This window comes from Cylas formicarius, unplaced genomic scaffold, assembly GCF_029955315.1.
Source record: "Cylas formicarius isolate icCylForm1 unplaced genomic scaffold, icCylForm1.1 PGA_scaffold_8__14_contigs__length_24414737, whole genome shotgun sequence".
NCBI classification, from domain to species: domain Eukaryota; kingdom Metazoa; phylum Arthropoda; class Insecta; order Coleoptera; family Brentidae; genus Cylas; species Cylas formicarius.
In genome coordinates, this window is record NW_026844361.1 from 7,168,084 (window position 1) to 7,192,061 (window position 23,978).

General features: G+C 35.2%; 4 protein-coding genes across 5 annotated transcripts in view; all 4 read right to left on the bottom strand.

Annotated features, from left to right (window-relative positions):
• Nucleotides 1-5,413, bottom strand: part of LOC132706325 (endothelin-converting enzyme homolog) — a 33,671-nt gene extending 28,258 nt beyond the window's left edge. Inside the window, exon 1 of one of the 2 annotated variants that reach the window (XM_060677599.1) lies at nt 5,278-5,413. In XM_060677599.1, coding sequence (XP_060533582.1) covers nt 5,278-5,289 — 12 coding nt within the window. In that variant the 5' untranslated portion in view covers nt 5,290-5,413. Of the gene's footprint in view, nt 1-2,600; nt 2,864-5,277 lie in introns of those variants that run through there. The other variant, XM_060677598.1, reaches the window with a different exon arrangement.
• Nucleotides 5,414-6,046: 633 nt separating this feature from the next.
• Nucleotides 6,047-8,404, bottom strand: LOC132706383 (G patch domain-containing protein 4). The gene is made up of 2 exons (XM_060677693.1): nt 8,231-8,404; nt 6,047-8,177 (listed from the first exon to the last, which is right to left on the bottom strand). The coding sequence occupies exons 1-2, from the start codon at nt 8,301-8,303 to the stop codon at nt 6,160-6,162; spliced, it is 2,091 nt and encodes a 696-aa protein (XP_060533676.1). The 5' UTR covers nt 8,304-8,404; the 3' UTR covers nt 6,047-6,159.
• Nucleotides 8,405-8,538: 134 nt separating this feature from the next.
• On the bottom strand, nt 8,539-12,261 carry LOC132706384 (protein Fer3-like). Its single transcript, XM_060677694.1, has 4 exons — nt 11,489-12,261; nt 9,094-9,226; nt 8,845-9,032; nt 8,539-8,793 (listed from the first exon to the last, which is right to left on the bottom strand). Exons 1-4 carry the CDS (start codon nt 11,534-11,536, stop codon nt 8,626-8,628), a joined length of 537 nt encoding a protein of 178 aa, XP_060533677.1. The 5' UTR covers nt 11,537-12,261; the 3' UTR covers nt 8,539-8,625.
• Nucleotides 12,262-21,165: 8,904 nt separating this feature from the next.
• LOC132706169 (proteasome subunit beta type-3) lies at nt 21,166-23,028 on the bottom strand. The gene is made up of 3 exons (XM_060677339.1): nt 22,905-23,028; nt 22,143-22,708; nt 21,166-22,082 (listed from the first exon to the last, which is right to left on the bottom strand). Exons 1-3 carry the CDS (start codon nt 22,905-22,907, stop codon nt 22,034-22,036), a joined length of 618 nt encoding a protein of 205 aa, XP_060533322.1. The 5' UTR covers nt 22,908-23,028; the 3' UTR covers nt 21,166-22,033.
• Between the last annotated feature and the right edge of the window lie 950 nt (nt 23,029-23,978).

Sequence of the window (23,978 nt, forward strand, 5' to 3'; positions counted from 1 at the left end):
TCCCATTTTTTTTCTCTTCTTCTTTCGAGAGGCCATAAATCCACAATTGCAGTTCATAGATCGAACAGTAACGCATTTATTTACCCCTGCACTAATCGCGATTATTATAGTCACTTTCACTGTCCGAATGTTACCTAAAAGTGCTAATCCCACTTCTGTTTGATTTAAATAATATTAATTGGGATGAAATATTCGAACTAACTGACGTTGATAAAGTGGTGAAGTTTTTAATACTAACTTACTGGAGGTGTTCAGCTTGCATGCTCCTTTAAAAACTGCGAAGATAACAAAACCGCCAGCTCCTTGGCTCCCGGAAAACTTAAAAATAATGATAAAATTGAAACATGTCTAAATATAAGAAACAGAAAACCGAACAATCCTGGATTGAATACAGGGAGTTGAGAAATCTTGTAAATATGAATGTTAAGCCGAAGAAAAAGGCTTTTTTACAACACAAGTTTCTTACGCATCCAAAAAACTTCCGGCGTATACTTAGATATTTTAATGTCTACTCCGGACCTTCACTAAATACAGATGTCTCAAATATTGCGAATGTTAATGAACTTAATCAATACTTTTATAATAATACCCATGAAACAGACTTAAATAAATCCAGAAAAACTTTCATTTTTTAATGTCAACCCTAACAAAGTAGGAATAATAATACATCAAATTAAAGATGATATTGCACGTTATCCCCCAACATTTGCCGCATATTACGTATATTTTTAATAAGTGTTTATCTACTAACAAATTCCCTAAACCCTGGAAATACGCTACACTCCTGTTCCTAAAACCTCTCAACCGCATGATGAAAGGAAAAATAATTAGTCTAGATGCTGCCAAAATTTACTTAAATGACTTTCTCTTACGGCCGGTTGCAGAATGTAATGGGTCTGCATTAATCCAGAAATCGTTTTAGAAGCTTCGGATTAACTACTGTAATAAAGATATTCCGAGCAGTTGTTTACTGGCCCGCCCTATTTAAAAAGGACAAGGTTCAGCAAAATAAACAAGAACTAAAAGTTCAGATTTTCACGAAATTATATATTATGACATGACAATTGTTTCGATAACACCGTGTCTTTATCAAATGTCAAATACATTTGTCGTGAAAATCTGAACTTTTAGTTCTTATTTATTTTGATAAATAAGCCACCTCAGTTCAATTAGTCTTCAGCGTCTTCAGAATGCCTGTCTCAGAATCTCATACAACATTCGTAAATTTGATCACATATCTACTAGCCTAGAGGATTCTCGCTGACTAACATTAGACGAACGTTTTAAACCGCAGTTTTTAGTCTTAATTAAAAAGTAATATCTCTCCAACGCCCGACGTATCTTTCTGACAAACTTACATGTGGATCAGATATTCATTCGGTTAATACTCGTCACAGGGGGCTGTTTACCGTTCCCAAACGTACTTCGGCATAGGTCCAGCGCAGTTTCACGTATAATGCTATCAAGGCTTACAACAAACTCCCTCTCCAACTGAGATCAATCACCTCACTAACTTCATTCAAACAAAAACTTAAACAATACCTATATCATAATAGAGACCGATCATAAAACTAGTACCTATCAAATTGTATATATGTATTTCTTTTTTGACTTCACTCTAGCAGTGTTAAAATTATTAAAAATGTTTTTTTTCACAATTTAACTCTACCATTTTGAATGAATGTCTATGTAATTTATATACCATATTTTATTTTATAAATAGTGTCAGATGCTCGTTTTAGGTGGTTGCATGAGAGGCTTTCTTTGCCAGCGTACAGCTGCCAAAGTGTGCTAGCATCAGTCAACGATCATCTCAACAGACTGGTAAAGGAAGTCATCGTAGCGAAATGAGTCTAAGGAGTCTAAACGCCACAACACTTTTAACTTTAGCCATTTATAAACAGCTGACTCCTTCTGGCTTTAACTGTTTCAATCCGAATCCCTTAGCCAAGAATGAACACATTTCACATCAAGATATCATACGTTCGAGCAAACAATACACTTCAATAGACGCGCTTGAGCAAATTGAGCCCGTAATAGGCACACATAAAAAAAAATTTTGAAAAAACGTTACAAAATGTCGCAACATCTACGATCGGTTAAACATAAGATGATTGCTCTCGAAGCAACAGATGTGTGTAGTATATCGTGCAGCTAAAAGGAGATCAGTGGGACTTCGACAAACAACGACATCAGCAGTTTCTGAACATCATCTATTCAAGAAAGAGGTTGAGATTCGGTCATACGTGAAGCAATTAAATCCCCCTCCCCACTGTCATTGGCAGTGATTTAACGTACGCGCAAACCAATCGACCCTCAGTTTCAGACAGCACTCTGAAGAAGGTAGACGCGTCTTTAGCGAAACGTCAGCAAGACGGATGCAGTGCCCGAAGGCAGGAAAAATTCACAAAAAGTTTAAGCTGTGATATTATTTTCATAAACAGTCGGCATTCAAATTTAAACGAATTTTGACCCATCCTTGTTCGGCGCTAGATTGACCACAATCATTTCCCTAATTTTTCGCAATACATATAAATTTAATCGTTTCTCTTGGTTTGCGCTTATAAATTTCGAAATTGCCGCCCGAGTCACTTCCGTACCGCGTCTCCAATTATCTCTGCCATGTTGGCTCCCTCGCATCCCAATAATCGTCACCGTCGTCGATAAAATCGGAATCCGCAGCGACAACAACACACGTCACACATCTGTCAACACCAAACGACGCGGCCGGTCGCTCGTTTGATGTGTCACTCGCGCGCAAAGCCGCCCTGGATCCGGGAAACCATTCGGCGGCTATATCGAAACGATCGCGTCCTATCTAGAGGGCCGCGGCTCCGACTCGGAGCTTCGCGAGTACGGAACTGCTTAAAACACGAAAATTACGAGTCAGCCGTAGCCGGGGCTTGATTGTCGACAGTGCTGAATTAATCGGAAATAAAGCTCGTCTACCACCGATGACGTTAAATCAAGGCACTTATTGTCCCAAGACTATATAGTTACTGGACATATAGAGGCCCTGCCAATGCTGACAGTTCAGGAACTCATGAAGCAACTATGTAATTTTTTTTTGAAAAGTTAAATTCAACGTGCGCATGCGCGAGATGTAAAATTTCGTTTTTAACCAATGGCAGCTCTAATGGCAAATTCTGACGTTGGACCTTGCGGCTTTCAACAAACAACATGGCTGCTGACAGATCGTCCATGTTTGGATGCACCGTTTTTACGGCAGTATTTTCGCAAAATATGTCGAAATTCTATTAAATTTTCAGGCAAAAACGGAGTTAAGGTGTGGAAAGGCAGTGCAAAATGGTAGCACTCGCGTCGACGTCACTATAATTCTGTAATTAATTTGGCGTTTTTGTTCTTTGAGCCCTGTAAATACTATGCAATTTCTACATGTATTTTTTCATGTAAGCTATTTTTTACGATTTTTTTTGTTTGTAAATCGGCGCGAAACGATATTGAACTAACTTTGAGATGCTAGATATTGCACAAAAAATATCTAAGTGGAAAAAGAAGCACTTCCAATCGACAGTGGTTGACAATGGGTATTTCTTATGCTTGTTCTAGTAACTTAATTGTTTTCTTATATTTCATGTAATTCTTGTATACTAAAACATATTTTAAGTGTACTTAAAAATGTAGGGATTTTTGTTTAGTAATTTCTGTATATGTATTTTCCAGTTTGTTAAATGTAGGAATCACGGTTTCTCTAAGATCCTATTAGGTTCTCATATTTGCCACATTTGCTGTAATTTTGTAAAACAACAAAGCATTGAAAGCACAAATTATATAAGTTTGTGAGTACGCTACGGAAATATTGACGACACCAAAAACAATGACACAAGGCACTGACTGTTCTGTGACAATAACAATTACTTATCCCGGCGTTGCCAATTATGTTCGCATTTCAGAGATTGATGTTGCATTCTTATAAAAATTAATCAGTATTCCAGAAAAATTACGGCAATGTAGCAATTCAGACCCGCATGCGCTCTATTATCTCATAGCTATATGGTTCAACATTCGATATGCGCATGCGCAAAGCGCGTTGTCGACCATTACGATCTTTACGCGCACACTTAGTGGAAAACGTAAAATATTTTTGCAAAAACAGCTTGAATTATCATGCATAGTGGAATAATGAGTGTATGGATGGAATACAGATTATAAAATTGAAAATCTATAAATTCAATAGTCTATTAAAAAATAATTTTTTAGGGGTTTTGATATTCGAAAAATATTATGTTTTTTTATATATATTATTGTTACTTTCAAAGGAATGATTAATTTACTGATAACATATGCTTGATATACTTTTCAAATACGCAATCTCCTACTTGGCATCTTTTTCTGCTTTCTGCTTTGCCGTTGAACAACCAACAGGACCGCTGACAGTTTTCAGTAAAGACCTGTTCAGCATTTCGTCAGAATATGCCCAGATTCCAATAAACTTCAGGAAAAAAAAACTAGTTAAGTGTATGGTGATAGCTTTTTGTATGAGAAACGGCGCAAAATGCTAGTGAGTATCTGAAATTTAAGGCTACACGCGAATAAGTAGCTTATTGTATGAGAAACGGCGCAAAATGCTAGTGAGTATCTGAAATTTAAGGCTACACGCGAATAAGTTAATAATCCAGTGCTAAAATGTTATGGCTGCTTGAAAAAAAAGCAAAACAACTGGAATTACTTCATTATTAATTAAGTAATTAATTGAGTGAAAAGCGATAAGTGCCCGCCAATTACTAATTGCCAATTACCAATCAAATTAAAAAAAAACATATCTAAAAGTGGATTTGGAGGCTCATTTCACCCCTCACACGTACTTCATCAACACCCCCCCCCCATATAAAAAGCGATAAGTTCCCGCCAATTACCAATCAAATTAAAAAAACATATCTAAAAGTGAATTTGGAGGCTTATTTCACCCCGCAAAGTCCTCACACGTACTTTATCAACATCCCACCTCCCACCCCATGTATTAGACAGTTAGATCACGTGGTTTCCATCTGGCCACAAATCTAAACGGTTCAACTGTGAGCTTAAGGGATAGTGACCGAAAGCAATGTTAGGGCTAATCTGGTTGATGCTTTGCCGAATGTTTTTAACGCTCCAAAATTTCGGCAATCTTATCCCAGTCGACCGATTTGTTTTGACGCAAGCAGCAATCAAGCAGTGCCAGTTTCCGGACACTGTGTCGTTTGTTTTCGCAGGCCACTTAAAATTGTAACGACAAACATATCTTCATGCGTGTTGTGTAAATAATTCGTCGCTTACCTTTGCGCTCATTATTCTCGGCACCGTACACGTTGACGGATGTTGGCTACGACCGCGGAAAACAACTCGCAAATTGTTACGCGAGCGGGACGATGTCGACGCCCTCGACGGCGACGCCTGGCGTCGCGATATTGATCAACGTTTGTTAGTCCGGTCGAGTTTCCGTGAAAAAACTGCCCAAGAGCTAAAGTCTCATAACAAACGAAATTAAACAGTTTTCTGATATTAATAATGTACAATATAATAATACAAATGAAACAATGATGCTAATATTTGTTTGTTATTGTACGCTAATGGAACATTGCTTCGTGCGATCGAGCTTTTAATTATCGTATCGCGCCACCTAGTAGGAATCTCTGGAACTACCGGCGACTCGCGCCTGCCTTTTGAACTAGCCGCTAGATGTCGTAGCGCTTATAATTTTACACTTAGATTACCTTATCTGTGGTAATTTTGTTCAATTTGATATTTTGCCATGGTGCGAGTTTAATAGAATAATTAGTGGTCCATAATTCTGCGAAAAACTGATTTTCAGATGCAGATAGTCATAAAACATGTTGGAAATAACCAGAGGAAGCATTAAATGGGTAAGAAATTTTCCTTATTTTTATTATTCGTTATAAAAAGTATAAAACCGCTTTTATAGCGCAAAGTTTAGTCTGAGGATTTTAGTATAATGAACTATTTGGTAAATTTAAGTTCAATGAATGCTGAATTTTTTTTTAGCTCAACTTACATAAATTACCCAGCATTGCCTTTTATAGACGCAAATGCATAGGCGGAGGGAAACTCTAGGATGTCACAAAAATGTTTCTATATCCTTTCACTTTAAAGTAATATATTTTAAAACAAACAATAGGTGAAAAAAAGTACTGACAAAAATCAAGGTTCCTTGGCGGCGTAACCTTCAATCTCGTGCAAATTGGTCTCCATGAAATTCAAAATGATGTCACCTTTGATAAGGTGTTTATAAGGTTTCTTAGGCCCCAGCATGCAGTCCACATATTTGGCATTTTTGCCAAATTTGACGTTTTTGAACTTGAGCTTTACAGTTCCGTCGGGCAACTTTTCATTCTGGCCATGGGGATTACCCACCTCCCCAATCATTATATCAGAAACTTCTAAACTTTTAGTTTTTTCCTCGTTCATATCATTTTCAATCTCTGCTTGGTACTGATCCAAGGTATCGGCAATAGAATTTATATTCTCTTCTAGATTATTCGCTTCTTGATCAAAAGCTTCGTTGTCCAGCCCATGTGCAGTCTTTTTCTTTTTTTTTACGTGGAAGACGCGAGAATTGTCTGTGCTATCATTAAGCCTGCCTTCAATATCGAAGCTTTCGTTGTCTTCCATTTCAACACTGTCATCTTCCATAAGTTTTAGTTGCTCTTTGGTGGGAATAATTCTTTCACGGGTAACGTCGCTAAACCTGACACTTTTTCTCCTCGTCACTTGGGTGGTTTTCTGTGTATTTAAACTTTCAGCAAAACTCAATTCTGTTTGTTTCACTGTTACTGGCGTCGAAACAATGTTTAACACCAAATCGCAAGAGTCATCAATACTGTCGGATAAATTTAAAGCGGGGTTATCCAATCCCTTTTCTTTTTTTGATTTTTTTCTTTTAACTTCATATTGTTGGTTCATAAGGTCGTTATTTAAATTAGGGTCTTCACTGAATACCGGGTTATCCAAACCATATTCGCTTTTTATTTCAGTTGTCCGTTTTCGCTTCTTTTTATTTTTCCCTTCACTCTTAACCTCAAAAGGGTTATCCAATTGCATTAACTCATCCTCTTCTCCACTAACAATTTGAAACACGGGATTTTCAACTCCCTTATCTTTATGCTTCTTCTTCTTTTTTTTGCCTACTACCTCACATTCACCTTTTGAGTCTAAAAGATCTAAATTTTGTATACCACTATCTGCTCTCAGTGTGCTTTCTTCAATCTTCTCTTTCTCCTTCCCTTGCAAACTAGCAGCTTGTTTCCTTGTAACCCTACCTTCCTCATCATGTATTTGTACATTTACTTCAAGATGTTCTGGTTCCAATGGTAGGGTATCATCCAATATTTCCTCAATAGGGTCCAATGAGTGTTTTTCCAACTTTATAGGCATATTGTACATGGGATCAAATGCTGGGTTGTTCACTCCCTCAGGAATATTTGACTTACTCTTTTTCTTTTTTTTTCCATGAGTTTCTTTCAATTCTTTATCTGCCATGTCATTAGTGTCACTATTTAGCTTTCTCTTCTTATGTTTCCTGGCTTTACTTACTTTACTTTCATCAATATAGGAGATAAATTTTTGTTGCTTGTCATTAAGATCCAGTTCACCGTTGGGCCTAACCTCGCTCTCAGACTCTGATTGCTGTTTCTGCAAGACTCCATTGTTGCCAACAATATTACCATTAAATGAGCCAAAGTTTGGTAGTTTCTTTTTAAAATAATCAGACATTAAACCACTGTTAAGCAAAAAACTACTCTTTTCCTCAACTTGCTTGTTATCTGTCACCTCCTCAACTTCTTTAGATGGTTTTCTAAGCTCCTTCAAGCTCTTTTTGCCGAATATATTGGCTAAATCCTTTTCGGAATATCTGCTCAAATCTTTACCCCTAGTGAACTTTTTGTAATGAACCCTCGCTCTGGATTTTTGCGATTTCTCTTCCAACGATGATAGCTGAACCTCTTCCACTCTCTTACCGCATAAACTTTCCAAAAGAGCACTGAAATTCGCCTCGTGGGCAGTCCACTGGTCATTTGTCTCCTTATAACCCATTCCTTGACTGTCATTTTTGTAAGCTACTTTTACATGTTCGGTTATGCCGTTCTCCTTCGCCCCCAAACCTTTACCTGAAGTCCAACCCATTTTTTCCAACATTTTTTGGCCAAATTTGTTGGTATCTAAAAGCAAAAGATTAAGAGGGAAGCCCGTAGCGTGATTTCATGACAACAACCTTGCGCCCAGTCTTTTCCGCGTGGATTTAAGGACCATTTTTGCTTTCGTCTCCTTTCTGCTAACATTGACATTTCGAGAACGTCAAACTTAACGGTTTGGGGGCTGAAATTATGCCCAAAAATGTAACTTAACCTAGAAACATGTGCAGCTGTCGCGTAAAAGGAATTCTTCTTCTTCTGTACGTATGTTGGTCAATTTGGCTGCATCATTTGGCCAAAACTGGTTTGGGAATGATTCATTTTATTTTTAGTTTTATAGAAAGATTTGCAAAATGAATTTATTTGTCATTAAAATATAATACATGAATTGTATAATATTTAATAATGGAAGACATGTTGGACTAATACAGTACGCGAACGTATCACAGAAACACAATAACAAAACAAGGGCTGCTCAGTTGATTAAACCATAGGAAATGTATTCCCTTTGCGGGTAGATATCTCCTCCCTTCACGTCCATAGGATGGCCGTGCAGCAATTCCGTCATAAAACTAATGTAGGTGATGGCCAAGCGTAACGTTTCGATGCGGGAAAGCCTTTTCTCGTAAGCGAATGTCGGGACCTAAGGCGAAAATATTAAGATTGGAATTGAGGAGGTAATCGATATGTTTACTTTTCTGCGAAGCTTGTCGAATGCTTCGTTTAAGTTGAACATGCGTCTGCGCTCTCGAATGTTTGCCGCCCTTCGTTGGGCAATCGTCGCAACTCTTCTTCTTGGTTTTTTGCTCGACTGCGAGCTTCCTGATCCGTTTCTTCCCATGCGATTCGACACTAAGCCGCCACACTGTTGCCTAGGCCATACTGAAATTGCAGTTAAAACTAGCAATTTCAATGGTACATAAACTTTCTGGTTAGTTCTTACCGAGATCAGAATTGAACGCAGTTAATATGTCGGGATAACCCGGAAGAGCAGGATTTTGCCCTGGAAAGTGATGGGGGTCCCACAGGCCGCCGTAACCGTTGATGTCGGCGGGATACCCTGGGAATTCTGGCCCCTATATCCAAAATAAAATGCCAGTGTGTCAAAGTGTCGATATTGGAATCCATAAGAGATATGAAGGTGATTAAATTAGAAAAAAGTTGCAAAATTTAGAGGTTAATAGTGTGCTGTCGAGAAAACAAAAAAAAATCGCATTAGTTCCGAAGATACGTTAAAAAAGCGAAATTTGTGGATTTTTTTCTGGTGTTATTTAAATAAAGGTCACTGTCCCGTTGCCACTTTTTTAACGTTGAAAGATTTTAAGTTTAACTTTTCGTTTTGGCCAAATCATCATCAATTTATTATCATATGTTCACATAGCATTTTTTTTACGAATACAACGATCTACGACACAATATGATTCTACATTATTTAAATCGCAAAAAGGGTAACATTTTGAATGTTTTAGTGTAGTAGGCGCTGAGTGAATGTCAGAGTAATTTTATTGACATATTGTTGCTTTCTTTTGCTCTTGTTTGTAACACAAAATAAAACCTGATGATTAACTACAAATTTAAAAACAAATAAGTCTGCAATGAAGAAAAAATAAATAATGTATTATAATGTTACTGTAACTGAAATTCGGAAACATCTGTTGGAAAAATATAACGTAGAACTGAAATCGCGAAATATACTGCTTATTTACATGTTGATGAAGAGAGGTGAATGGTATGCTAGCAAGTGTCAGACAGATGAAAACTTTCCCATTAAGATCATTTGGTCGGACGAAAACAACAACGAACAACGGCGAAATTGGGCAAGAGATAATCCTGGAGTCCACCGAATATCTAGACGATGATGATCATCATTTTGGGTTTAATATGTGGGATTTTCGGAACACGTTTTATATTGGTTCTCGTAATTCGGAAAAATGGATAGGTATCCAATCAAGAGTTTCGTGGCCCCTTTATTCGACGGACCTCACTCCACTCGATTTTTTTTTATATGGAGTAATTGCCATAATTATGTTTATCAGCAAGTTTTTGAGACTGAGGGTCAGCTGAGAAGTCTAGTTCTTGAAGTCTTTTAAAACATTACAACTAATGTGTTTGGAAAATATGGTCACTTGTTTGAACATTCTTTATAAAAATTTTTTGTAGCTCCTACTGAGCGAAAACATTAAAAATTTAATTTGTATCTTACATCGTTATATTCGTTATAAAAAATAATATAATGTTTACACGGACCATACGAAGAAATTTAGTTGATAATGATTTTGCCGAAACAAAATGTCGTAATTAAAATCTTTCAGCGCTATCATGTGGTGCTCCAAAAGTAGTAACGAGAAAGTAACCTTTATTTTTTTATATCTCTTTAAATAACACCAGGAAAATCCGAAAATTTCTTGTTTTTTTTTTGACGTATATTCGGAAGTGATGGGATTTTTTTGTTTTCACAACACCACGTTATTTAAATTTTGCAACCTTTTTCCAATTAAACCATCTTCGTATGTCTTATGGTGTCCAATGTCCCCATGACAGACATCATTAACTTGGACGTACTGTACACTGACTTTTTTTAAAATTCAAAATCTGACAACGGAGTGTTAAACATGCGCCAGCGATTTCAAAACACGCTTTCAATCAATAAGACTTTGAGACGTTCAACAATCAATATGGCTGCTGACATTTCATCAATTCAACGGTTTTCAGCTTGGATGTGGTATTTTGCGGTAGTATTTTGTCTAAATATGCCCAGATTCCAAATTTTGAGAATCTAATGTGTGAAGTTCATCGATTAAAAAGAAAATGGCACAAAGTGCAGGTAGGTATTAGGGCTAGGCATTATATATTTTTCATTTATATTTTGATTGCGATGGTTTTTGGTTAACATATTTTTGATCAGATTTGCCGGATTTGAAAGGCTACGTCGTCAAATTTTAAATTAAGAACATTGATTTCGTTTGTTTTGTTTGTAAATAAAAATTCGATCGCTTATCATTAAAAATTTTGCCGATTTATATGCATATAAAAAAACAAACGTATCAACATTTCTAAAAAATGATATTTATTGGTACGTATGAGGGGTAAACGGCAGAGGAATTTGGTTTGATGTTGAAGTTTGAAGGAATCGGAGGAAATCTGAAGAATTTTAGAGGTATTCTAAGGAACTATAAGTATAAAAGGAATATTTGAGGTTTTTAAAGGATCATTTCTAATAATAATAATGAAAAAGTAAATGGAGGAAACCGCTTCAGCTTTGAAAAAGCATTGAATCCATAGACCAAAATGGGCAACTTAACATTTTAGTTTTGGCATAGATTTTCAAGCTTCCTTACGTTGTTGGCTTCCCATGGGCCGTGGTCACTAGTAAAAGACATTTTCATTAGTAACAACTTTTGGGGGGCACAGTCCACTACAGAAAACCACCACACCACACCCTCGGCCGGTCAAAACTAGCTTATGGTTGCAAATATCAAAATCCGGGCTCTATTAGAAGTTCAAACCAGACCACGGCCGTGCAGAAATTTTACGCAGGACTTTTATTGGTCGGAGGTCGCTGCGGGGTCGGTTTGGACGACAGCCCTTGCCAATGGGGTGGCCGGAACATGTTGCCGTTACCGTGGATCAAATTTCGACCCTATATCCAGGGTTCGTAGCGAGGAAATTCGACGGAAGGGATTTATCGACTCCCAGAGAGATGCTGAAATTTTCCCGATGTTGGAAGCTGTTTTATTAATATGGCAAACGTAGATATTATCTGGGGAAACGTTAAAGTCAAGCAGAAATATTATTCCGCAATTATTGCAATGTAAGGATATTGATAATGGTAGTTATTTAACATCGTACAACTTTATGTAAAAAATAATGATTCGCCAAATGCCAATTAGCTTAAAAATTATTTTTTTGTAACATGATCTCCTTTTTCTTACTGCTCCCTTTTCTTTTTTCTTGTTTTTGGTCATCTGTCCCAGAAAGTTGTGAGAAAGATGACATCGCCAAAGTTCAGTGCAATTAAGAAACTTCCGGTGCGTCAACGTAATCTTGAAGAATTATTGTTGGACTCCCATGTGGATTGTAAAAAGCATTTTCATAATATTTTTAATCATTTTATACATATGACTAATATACGCGATTAAAATATAAAGTCGGACGTGCGTGTCTTATGCTGTTTGTAGTTTTATTGTTTGCTTTAAAATTTGGAACCCTTCTGTACTATCTTTGACGAAAGCGAGAAGAAAAACAAAGTTTTAATTTTACATAAAAATGACAACTCAAAACAATTAAGATTTCAGGTCAAAGCAAGTATGTAAGACATTTTAGTCAAACTGTGATCATATAAGAGTAGGCATTTTAATTGAATCATAATCTTAAAATCGATAAGCGTGAATTTGACAAAGCAATGTTGTTGGTAAATATACAGTGTATAACACTATATCATAACGAATAGCAACAAATTTATAAAACAATTTTGTTATAAACCTTTTACCATAATATATAGTGTAAAGCAGTACGGAAGAAATGAAGATTATACGGTACTAAAAATATGACAGAAACTAGTGCTGGCTCAGTTTTCAATGAAAGCTTTCCAGCTGGTATTAAGGATGCATTCTCTTTCTTAATGCGAGAGAGTTATAAAATGTAAAGTTGTAATTACAGGGATCATTAAACAGGGTGAACAGCTTAAAAGTTATATCGTAAAGTGAAAGATAATTTACAACGTTAGCTTTTAAAAATTCCGTATTTCAGTTTTTAAAATTGACACACCCTCAGTTATTCTTAAATTAAGGTCACACTAATTTGCATGAAATAAGAAGATGAGTTTGGCAAATGAGGCCTAACTACAGGTAATAAATATAATAACAATTAAGAAAATAAAAGCTTATATAGAAACAAGAATAATGTAATATACAACTTAATTTATAAATTTTAGTCAGTTAGAGAAATAATGAGGTGCTCTACGTTGATTTCTAGCATTCTGACATTCTTCTATTTCAATCGTGTGTTGGACCCACTTACTCCATTTTCCAATCCGATTGCAAGTTTCAACGTCCCTCATTTAACAAGTGGTGTTATGCCTTGCTACATGCACCCATACCACATCTGTGTTTAATTGACAGTGATATGTGACAGTGAAGTACTTTGTTTTGAAGTGACAAATTTACAATCTTACTAAAATTGCTTTTCATTTAAAGTAACACAATCAATAAAGTCTTTTTTTTGCTTGGTAGCTGACATTTTCCATGACTATAACGCACCCAGGAGAAATAAGATCTAGAATTTGCTGGAAGCGGTCTTCAAAAACAGCAGCATTTATTTCTTCTTGATAGTCTCCAGTCCGTTTCTATTGAAATGCTAGTAAGCCATCACCGAGAAACCCATTTTTGTGAGTGAGAAACCAGTTATGAAATACTTACATTCGTATTGGAAATGTTTGGAAATATGGGGAAATATATGGTAACATATAGCAGAAATCTCTGAGAATAATTTCCAGAATTCGCTCTACAAACCAAGCCTAATGATGGTGGTTACACTTTTTTCTAGAATATTAGTATAAGCAACTATTTCAATAAATTTTTCGTAAATTATTGAATGTCTACGTGAAAGTATTAAGTTCCGTGACTCAAAAAATATAAAATGGGTTACTGCCACAGCGTTGTGTTAACACTCGTCTACAAAAGTGAAACAAAGAGTAAAACGAACAAATAACCTAAAGCACGCAAATATCTTCTTACCAATTCATAAATTGGCCACGACTCCCAGTAATAAAAGTTTCTGTTTGCCAAATCTATATGAAATATGGAAAAACTTTTTGATAGAGAGACGAGTTTTTGAGCGAAAATTATTCCACCTCCTTTTACCCCTCGCCCCGGGATGGTGGTGGCCCTTGAAATTCATATATGAAAGGGGGAGTCGAGTGACAGTTCCGTTAGAAATTTGATTTTTTTTTTTAAATTGGTAAGTAGCAGATTTCTGCTTCAGATCTGCTTACATCTCCCGATCTTTTTTGATGCCATCCAAGAAGAAATGAGAAGCATATGACATTTTCAAATAAAATTAAATTTGCGCTTAGCTGAGAGCTTATTAAAAAGTAGAGATGAGAGATGTCATTTTGCAACTCCTAGGAGCAGTGGATAAATGGAGGAGGTCAATTTTTGGTCAACTGGTGCTTTTGGTTGGTTTCGTAGAGTTTCTTAAAAACAAAAGTAACACTGACACTAACTAAAAAATACGTATACTGTATTTTATTGTTGAATTGAAATTTATGGAAGTCATTTAGATATTATTGACGGAAACAATAGGGGAAATATTTAGACGAAAATACGAGGAAATATTTAGGAAATATAAAGAAATATTTTCTTTTGGGGAAATATTTATCCACATTTTTGGAGTTTTTTTTATTATTTTTCCTGAGTATGCTTTTATTCCAGTGCACATTCCTTCCATGAAAGCTTGCCTCGCGCTTTTTAATTTGCATCCTGCTATGTTTTACCTAAGATATACTTACTTATATACTTATACTTATATATACTTCATTTACCCAAGTTTCGTCCAGATAATAAATATTCCCGTTTCCGTTTAATATAATGTCGTCCTTCTCTATTAAAAATGATTTTCTTTATCGAAAATTCAATTTGGTGAAAGTTCTCCACAATTTAAAATCATAAGTTCGTTTTGTCCAAGGTACGTATTTCTTTTTTTAAATTAATCAAGTGTATTAATCTTCCGATGGCAGTCTTTTAATTCTCACTTTTGTTCCTGTAGTTTGGTCACCTGCTATTTTGTTAGTTTTGTATTATTATTTGGTCAGTATATTGCTGACAGGCCAACTCCAGTCATATTCGAACACATTTCAACTATCGTTGAGTTTTGGCGATGAAGAGCATTGAACACATTAAGAATAAGAAGAATGTTATCATTTTTGGGAAGCTCGAAGTTTGTGAACAACTACCGGAAAGTAACTGTAATTCTAAACACTAAGGCATATGTGGGACGTTAGCACACAGCTACGGCTAAGAGCACTAAGTTTTACAGTTCACTTCGCATTAAGAAACAGAGCGTAATAATCATTCTGGAAGCGAAGACAGATTTTTCAAAGAAGCTTTGCTAAATCTTCAGGCGTTTTTGAAGATAATTTTGATGAAATGATAAAATATCTTCCGACTAATTCTGTAATACTTATGGATACCGCATATTCATGCCGCATAGCTTCATCTCGGAGAGAACAAGAAATTCTCGACTGTTTAACCATCAAACGTATTGAATCTGAGGATAATTTGATAAAGAACATATAGCAAAAGAACAAAGCGAGAAGAGTGAGTCATGCAGCAAAGAGTTTCAGAAGATGTACGGGCACCAGAGAAGGCATGCTAGCTTTAACCTTGCATCAAAGTGAGTGAGTGAGTGAGAACAACATATTAACCGGATGGAAAGCATAAAAGAATGGATGAAGATGAATGGTAATATGTCACAATTTGTCACAGTGGTCGCCAACCTCAATGGAGATGGAGGAGGGATACCAAATTTGCACTAACATCGTCTTTTAAAATACGTTGTAATTGTGCTGAACCGCTGCATTTCGAACTAAGTCCTACAGAGAAAATGTGGCGTCTTCATTACTTGATCGACCCATTAATTATAACGCTTTTGCTTTTCGTACACTATTTTCAGTGACGGCGAATAAGTAAACCCCATAAATTGACTCAAATCCCTGGTGGTAATACTCGCTAAAAAGAAAGAACATTGCAAAGAAATCGATTCCAAACGCTGAAAGCGGCTTAAGCATTTGTTGGGCCACTCTGTAGTCCATTTGCACACTTTACGGGGTTTTCATACTCTACACCTTTCTGAAATTAATTACAGTGTCCCGCTCTCCCGGAAATACCATGCATGGAGTAAGTCTATTTTAGGCTATCATGGCAACAAGCCTTTTTATTAAAAATAATCTACCGCCACCTCAATGCTATAGGAATAACAAAAACCTATCAATCATCGAGATTGTTCGAAATTTGGGAAATATGTGACCGGGTGTCCGAAATAAACGGATTATTATTCGATGGGGGGGTAGGCGAGAGATCGTTTTGACACGGCCACGCCAAATTAGATGCGTTAAAGCGACTAATAGGATTATACAATACAGAAATCTGCAGTTAATTTTTGTCCCCCTATTTGACGTCGGATTGGGTAATACAATAATATTAGGCGTTTGATAACGAACGGAGTTATTTCCGAAAATAACGTTACAATTAAAACGACATCCTTTGACGAATATTTCTTAATTAATTAATGGGTGATATTTCATTCTTGTCCTGACCTTGTTATTGGATCAAAAGAATTAAACGATTGAGGTAAAAATATTTATTTGAATATACCGGGCGACACAAGAAAGTGGGAACACTATAACTTTTAAACGGTTTGAGATAGCGATTTGAAATGTGGAAAGGCTGAATGTCCAATTTTGACAATATGTAGTCAATGGTTGCACGTCCGGTTTGAGCGGAAACGACCGTAACTTTTTTTTTGTATTTTTGGATTCAGAAGACCTTTCTACGTAGGGTAGGATTGTTTTTCTCATATCTTTTTTGTTTTTTTTTTAAATTTGTATTTAATTTTTAAAAACTGTGTCTAGGAGACTGTGACCATCATAAATACTATTTATCGGGTCACCTGATCATGGGAATGATTGTAAATGAAACTTTTCTTTGCTTGTCTAATGGCAAATAGCATTCAATGTACTAAACTATAAAAAAATTTAGTGGGAACAAAAACTTTTCAAAACCGGTAATTTTTTTGAAACATTTTGACACTAAAATTTTCAAAATCCATTAAAAAATAAACCCACAGGAAGGAAAAAACCAGATAAGTGAAGTACATTTTTATACAAACAAAACGTTGCTTAGGTGGCTTTGCTTCTATTCATCATCAGGTCGGCATGATTGAAAATTCTGTCTGTTTGTACATTTTTATCTGATTATCGATTTTGTCGTGTTATCGATTTGGATTATGATGGAAAACAATAATCAATTTATAAATGGACAAATAGTTGATATGTTTCTGATATACGGGGAATGCAGAATATGTATGTATGTGTATATGTATGCAGCCCGCTATGCGAGACGTCGCCATCCTGCACATTCTTTCTTTAGAAAGCTGGAATTGAAAATGAAAAATCCACGAAATAATCGACATGATAATTTTATTATAAGTGAAGAAATGGAAATTAATGTTGTACGTCAACGTAAATCCAGCTGCGTCGCTAAGAGAAGTGTCATTAGAATTCGACATCTCAAGAGAATCTGTGATGAGAAATTTAAAAAAAGACTGCTATCATTCTCTTAAGTATAACCTTCATCTAAATCTTTATGAAGTTGACTTTGTAAGAAGACTTCGATATTGTAATTGGATGTTAGATAAACATGACTATTCTCTTGTTCTTCTGAGTTTCCGGTAAAAAGTACTTGTAGCTTATGACGTGCGTATACATACCATACTTATGTTAGTTTTTGACTATATCCCCGTATTCCAAAAGCATATCAACTTTTTACCATAATAAAACACTTTCAACAAAAAATTCTAATCGTCGAATCTCAGAAGAAACTCACCCTTGAGTTATTTTTTCAATACTAATCTGTTTTTTTCTTTCCACTGCATGAGCTTGCCGAGAGTTTCTTCTGCATTTTTAATCTTATTACTTGATAATTAATAATGAATAGAAGCAAAGTCACCTAAATAATATTTTGTTTTTATAAAAATGTATTTACTTATATCGTTTTTTCCTTCCTATGAGCTTATTTTTTAATGGATTTCGAAAATTTTGGTGTCAAAATGTTGCAAAAAAGTACCGCTTTTAAAAAGTTTTTGTTCCCTCTAGGGTGATGTTTGAAAAAACTAGGTTATCCTAAAAAAATTATATTTCATTACATTAAATGCTATTTGCCATTAGACCAGTAAAGAAAAGTTTCATTTACAATTTTTCCCATGATCAGGTGACCCGGTAAATAGCATTTATGATGGTCACAGTCTCCTAGGCACAATTTTTAAAAATTAAAAAAGAAAAAAAAAGAGAAAAGCCGTCCTATCCTGTCGTTTCCGCTCAAACCAGAAGTGTAACCATTGACTACATATTATCAAAAATTACATTAATCCCATATTAACCGTTCAAAATTTGAAATCGCTATCTCCAGCCGTTTAAAAGTTGTACAGCATCACCCGGTATGTATTTTTGTCGGAAATTGAATTCTCTATAAAAGAAAGCTGTGATTGCAAATTTTTCGTCTAATTCTTTTCATTATGGAATTTTGTAACTAATAACTCACTATACAAAGAAGAACAATATTGATTTTTAATGTGACGTTAAAGCGCTACAGAAAAAGGCCTCTAAATATCTCTCTCACTATCGAACTTGAAGAAAAAATCAAATTCCTGTTTTACGTACCATTTAAATACAAATTTAATTCTAAAAAAATTCTCAAATTTCTAGGAAGTGAAGGTTCTAGAAAGTACCAAAAATTCTATCCACACTAAAATTTTCTTAGTCGTTCTCCACTCCCAAATAACCTCTGTAGTTCCAAAATCCCGAAAATGTCTTTTTTACGAAAGCGTATCCTTATATTCCATTTTCTTAATTCACACTTTTTTTTTACAAAATTTGCTTAAAAAGTTTGGCAAATTTACACTTTTTTTGCAAATATCGTTAAAAAATGAACCTTAGTATAGCTATTAAAAGGAATAAAATGTAAAATATATAAATTAACTTTATTACCAAGAAACGAAAAATGTAAAAAAAAATCATATTTTTTTTTACATTTCGCCAAAGAATCGAATTAATTTTGTCAAAAAGTTTGTGAATTTATACTTTTTAACAAAATATTTTTTAAAAATTGTTAAACTTAGTTTTTCTGTAAAAAAAATTGCGAATTCACATTTTTTTTTTACGCAATGCTTAGTTTTGATAAGTCTTGTTGATAGTTTTTATTTGTTTTGGTTATTTTTTGTCAATTCTTATTGGTTATTTTACAAAACATTATGTGAATCTCTAAAAAAAGTTTCTGAATTTACTCGTTTCTAAATTCTAAAACATAGTTTTTCTGTCAAAAAAAGTGATATTTCACAAACTTTTTACTAAATTCACACTTGTTTTGTTAAAATTTATTGATTCTTACTGTTTTACCTAAAATTTGCACCTTTTTTACGAGTTTTCGCAGACAAAAAGGGGGATTTAAAAAAACATGTGTATTCGCACACATAGCCAGGATTTATTTTGTTAATGAAATTTGGTACGGCGTACTAAAAACGTCACAAAATTGACTCCATCTAGCGTTTCGCGGTGTCTTTTTAATAACGCAACTGTCTTCATCGGGGCGCGAAATCGCTTCGCTACTCTCGAGGGCGATTTGTTTTGGCCACGCGGCTATATTAAATATGTCTCACCCCCAAGTATACAACGGCAGTCGTCACAGTTATTATGCACGTGCAGAAGTTAATATTCCTGTAACGAGGGCGCCTCGGTCCCTCCGTTCTCCTTTCTATCAAAAACATATTGCCGAGGAATCCGAGCCAATTAATTAATTAACGGAATTCAATTTTTCGATCACTTTCGATCACGTTCGAAATTAAATTTTGCGGTTCGACCTCTGCGGCCATTTTCTTTTAGATTTTCTCCCGTTTTCCAAACGTCGCTACGAAACAAAGTAAACTAACCAAAAGCTATCAATTTCAAATTTAGAGTTTGGTCCCCTGACGGAACCAATCGAAGTCGTGGACGGGGGGTCGGGATGTATTTTCAAAAATTTTAGATCTTGTCTTGTTCAAAAAGTTTTGAACTATGACCTGCAGCCATAAACTTTATTCTTGAAGCTTTATCAGAAATGTACAGGGTGTGTTTAGGGTTGTGGAATTGATCGATCAAATGTTTTTGTGTCAACCGAAATAACTTTAAAAATATAATGAAATTTATATTTATTTATTGTGCGTTACGTCGCCATCGCCTCGTTCTGAGAACTAATTGGCGTGGATATTTTTATTGGGATTTAAATTGAATATCACAAACCCATAATAATTTATTATAAAACACATATTATTATTAAATAATTATAGACAACACTCTGCAATTTTTATTTCAAACAATTTGATCGAATTTAACTAGCTAATTAAGAAGTGGCAATTGAGCAGTCCCAACACTAGCTGTCTTAGTTATTCGCAAAAAAAAGGACATTGTGGTACACTCGGATCGAAAATTGGCCACAACAGAAACACTATGACTAAATTGGTGGTTTCTTTCCTGAGAGTTAAAACTTCGTTTTCGTAAAATTAAAACTTCACCTTTTCGGGGGCGAATTCTTAGCTGCGAAAACCATACAAAAAGGGCCAATTTTGTTTTAACAATGAGGTAGAGCTGGAGCTTCAAAAGTTATAATTAATACGATATATTCCGTGCTGTTAAGATATTCAGGTGTTTGAAATTTGCAGCTGTCTCGCGAGATATTTCTTAGGATAGGAACAAAACTACCTTTGTTGTGAAGAAATTTCCCGTATTTCGTATCATAGGTCCTAAAATTATTATAGTCATAGTTAACAGGTATGAAAAAGTTGTATATAACGGTTACATAATATAGATAATGGAAATATGAAAACTTTGGATTGAGTGAGCCGTATTGCGTCACACAACTGATTCGCATTAAGGCCTGGACTAGCCAACTTCACATTTTCAATTCGTAATGCTTAATCGCAATTTGAAAACAAGCAAATAAGGAATTGCATAATCTATGTCATTTGTTTACTATTGACTTTCATGATACGCAACAAAATGATGAATACGATTATAAATTGAGAACAGAAAATTGGTTAATCTCGGCCTATTTTTTGCAGTTGGCCGAATGATTCTGGCAATCTTGATCAATAGCAGTGATAACATTGCGATTGGTGAGGATCTAGTCAGATCCGAGTTTTTGGGATCACCTGGCCTATAACTAAGTATGCGCAATCGAATGTTGATTGATTGATCATAGCCAGGGGCAGAGAAGGGAGTCAGTTATTATCCGTCTTTTTCTTGGTTGATTAGTGGACATTTTTAATAGAAGAGACAGGAGATATTAAATAATAGCGGACTATATAAATAGGCGACATTTATAGTAATCCTGCAGTTTACGAATTTAGTAGATGGGGCCATAGATACCAAATTGTCAGTTGTTGCAACCATAGTTCTTTATAAAATTTTGGCACTCACTGATGCCAAATAATTTTCATTTCCTAGATAGTCCGCTACCCTTTTATATAACTTTTTATAGTGCTGTCAAATATACAGTCAAGATACAGTTTTTGTGGTAATTTTGTTGTTTTGCCAAATTAAATTGCTGTTGTTGTTAATAATTAAATAAAACACTACCACGCACTCAGCGTTTTTTTCTTTCCTTTAAATTTTTGCTAGTTCATCTTTGAAAACTTAACTAACTTAATTTTTGATTCGCTATTTTCGATTTGGGGTTCAAAATGGAATTCTATTAAATATTATTAAATCATTGTGTAATTATCTGGTTGGAACATGTTGCAGTTTTTTTATATTTTACTATTTTGTACTTTCATGGATAAACTGAATAAATATAGCAGTTTAGCATTTAGATAACTCATATCAACTGTCCTACTTATTACAAAATTTATGCTGATTTGTTTTACTTTATTTTTAAAACAAAAAGTATATTAACTAGAAACAGCTATTTTTTGATATGTAATATTATTGCACCCAGGAAGCGATTTAATAAAACTGTTAAAATTTCCCCTTCAACCCACTAGGAAAACAGCAGGATTAACCTATTTATTAATAAAAAATTGAAATTTCTTAAAATACACTTAATTTATAAACAGTTTCAGTTTATAATGACTGTGGCTTAGTCCATACGCGTCTTCAGGTTTTTAATAGTCACCTTGTCCTTTTCACTGCAAAAAAATGATCTGCTTGAAACAAGCAAGAGGTCCAGTTGAAAAAGAGGTACTTACATGATATAGACGGTTGCGCCCCAACCAGAAATAGCGTCTCTGTCGAAGGCATTAATCAGAGCTTGGGATGTGGTCTCAAATAAATCATCAGGTCCCAAATTAGGCTCCCACAAGGACTCACACATACCATACAATTGTGCAGAAGCTGTCCCCCCTACAACAAAATCGTCTGGCTCATTGATGCATCCAATCAAATCCATATTGCATATAAAAGGCTGGAAGGTCTTGGGCTCGAGCCCAGCAATAACGGGTTCCACAAAAAATGGTCCAAATCGATTTTCATACAACATGTGGGATACCATGGAGCTGAATACTTTGGGTGATATAAGCCGGTTTTCTTTAAGCTCATATAAATTTTTTCTGAATCGGAGCTTTTCCATAACGGTTTGGGTATCAGTGGCTAGACCAGGTAAGCCTACATACAAATGGGGACCCATTTCGAACACTTTCTCAAAATTCGTGGCAACCGTTTGGGCCTGAATGCCAAACCGTCTATCAGCAGCTATCGAAACACAATTTTCGCCCTTCATGGCCACCATGGCTCCCCCATTATATGCCAAGATCGACTGCAAGGATAGAATACTATTACATTGCGACAACGGAATATTTATTCGACAAATATTTAAAGGCGTCTTAAAACTTCAAAGCTTCATTTTAAAAAACAATTTGCTGCATCATTAAACATAACCTAGATGTTAAATTGTCGAATGCTGTACTGAATTTTAACCCTGCATACCATAAAAATGACCGGCAATTGCTTACCATATTGAACTCGATTAGCCGAAAAAGTAATATGAATATTTTCAAAAAATTTCTAAATAATATTTCAAATTGAAACTAGCAGCGACAAATACTCCACTTCGTTGCTATTCCCTGATTGGCCAACAGTACAAATGGTTAGTTTTGCTGACAATTTTGCTTGTAGATTAAGCTTTGCCATGGAATGGATTATTTAGTTTATTAATTTGTACATGTAAATCTGCGCAAAGGATTTTTTTTTAATTTTAAAGAGTTTAGGTTAGACCATATATATAAATAGTTGGTATTTCGTTTTATATTCAAATTATAGCTAAAAGTTGTTTGAAGTTATCTTGTGTTTAATTATTCCAATAATAAATAAGTTTCTCCTTTGACAGTCTTCTTACTTTATCATAGCAAGTGTTGAAGAAAATTGTATTCACTAGTTGGGAATTTCAAAAGAAATATCCTCAACAGTAACGTAAACCAGCATGTCTATCCAAGGTGTGACGTCACAGTTGCGATGTGCGTTAGAAGATTAAGGATGCTGTTAATTTTTTCATATTTTCGGAAACCCTGAGCGGTTCCTGTTTTTTCTTGTATATAAAATAAATTATTTCTAATTAAGGTGTGTCTTTTTTGGTTAAATGATCAAATCAATTCATTATATGCGTTTGTTGTCCTGCAATGCCTAAAATATTTGGTTCCCGACCATACTCACGCTCGTAATCTATCGAAGACTATTAGATTTAGTTCCTGAGCTATTGTGCGATCTATCAGTGCCTGCTTCACCAATTAGCTCTAAGTTCTAACCATAGAGTTACTGGTAGCTATGTCGTTCTAAAGTTCAAAGAAAGATACCGACATCGCATCGACTAATTAGTTGCAAACGCCACTACCGTGCAATTCATAGAAGTTTTCTTCAACTAATGACTTTCAGCGTTTAACGAGAGATAGCGCCGCATAGAAAATGACAAGATTTAAAAACGCTTTAATATACAAAAATACGCACAAATCGTAATTTAAGTGCTTCATGATGGTAACAGGAAAGTGTTATTAAATATCTTTCATTCCTGAAGAAGAATTCCTGATTTCGCA

Bases quoted from the DNA above. Each gene is read 5' to 3' on its own strand.
- LOC132706383 (XM_060677693.1), bottom strand. From the start codon at position 8,303: ATGTCAATGTTAGCAGAAAGGAGACGAAAGCAAAAATGGTCCTTAAAT. The intron at 8,178-8,230 runs GTTGTTGTCATG...TTTTGCTTTTAG, and splicing joins CGGAAAAGACTGGGCGCAAG to ATACCAACAAATTTGGCCAA.
- LOC132706384 (XM_060677694.1), bottom strand. From the start codon at position 11,536: ATGAAAATGTCTTTTACTAGTGACCACGGCCCATGGGAAGCCAACAAC. The intron at 9,227-11,488 runs GTAAGGAAGCTT...TTTTGGATATAG, and splicing joins GCCCATGGGAAGCCAACAAC to GGGCCAGAATTCCCAGGGTA. The intron at 8,794-8,844 runs GTAAACATATCG...TTTTCGCCTTAG, and splicing joins TCGACAAGCTTCGCAGAAAA to GTCCCGACATTCGCTTACGA.
- LOC132706169 (XM_060677339.1), bottom strand. The intron at 22,083-22,142 runs GTAAGTACCTCT...ATTTTTTTGCAG, and splicing joins GGCGCAACCGTCTATATCAT to TGAAAAGGACAAGGTGACTA.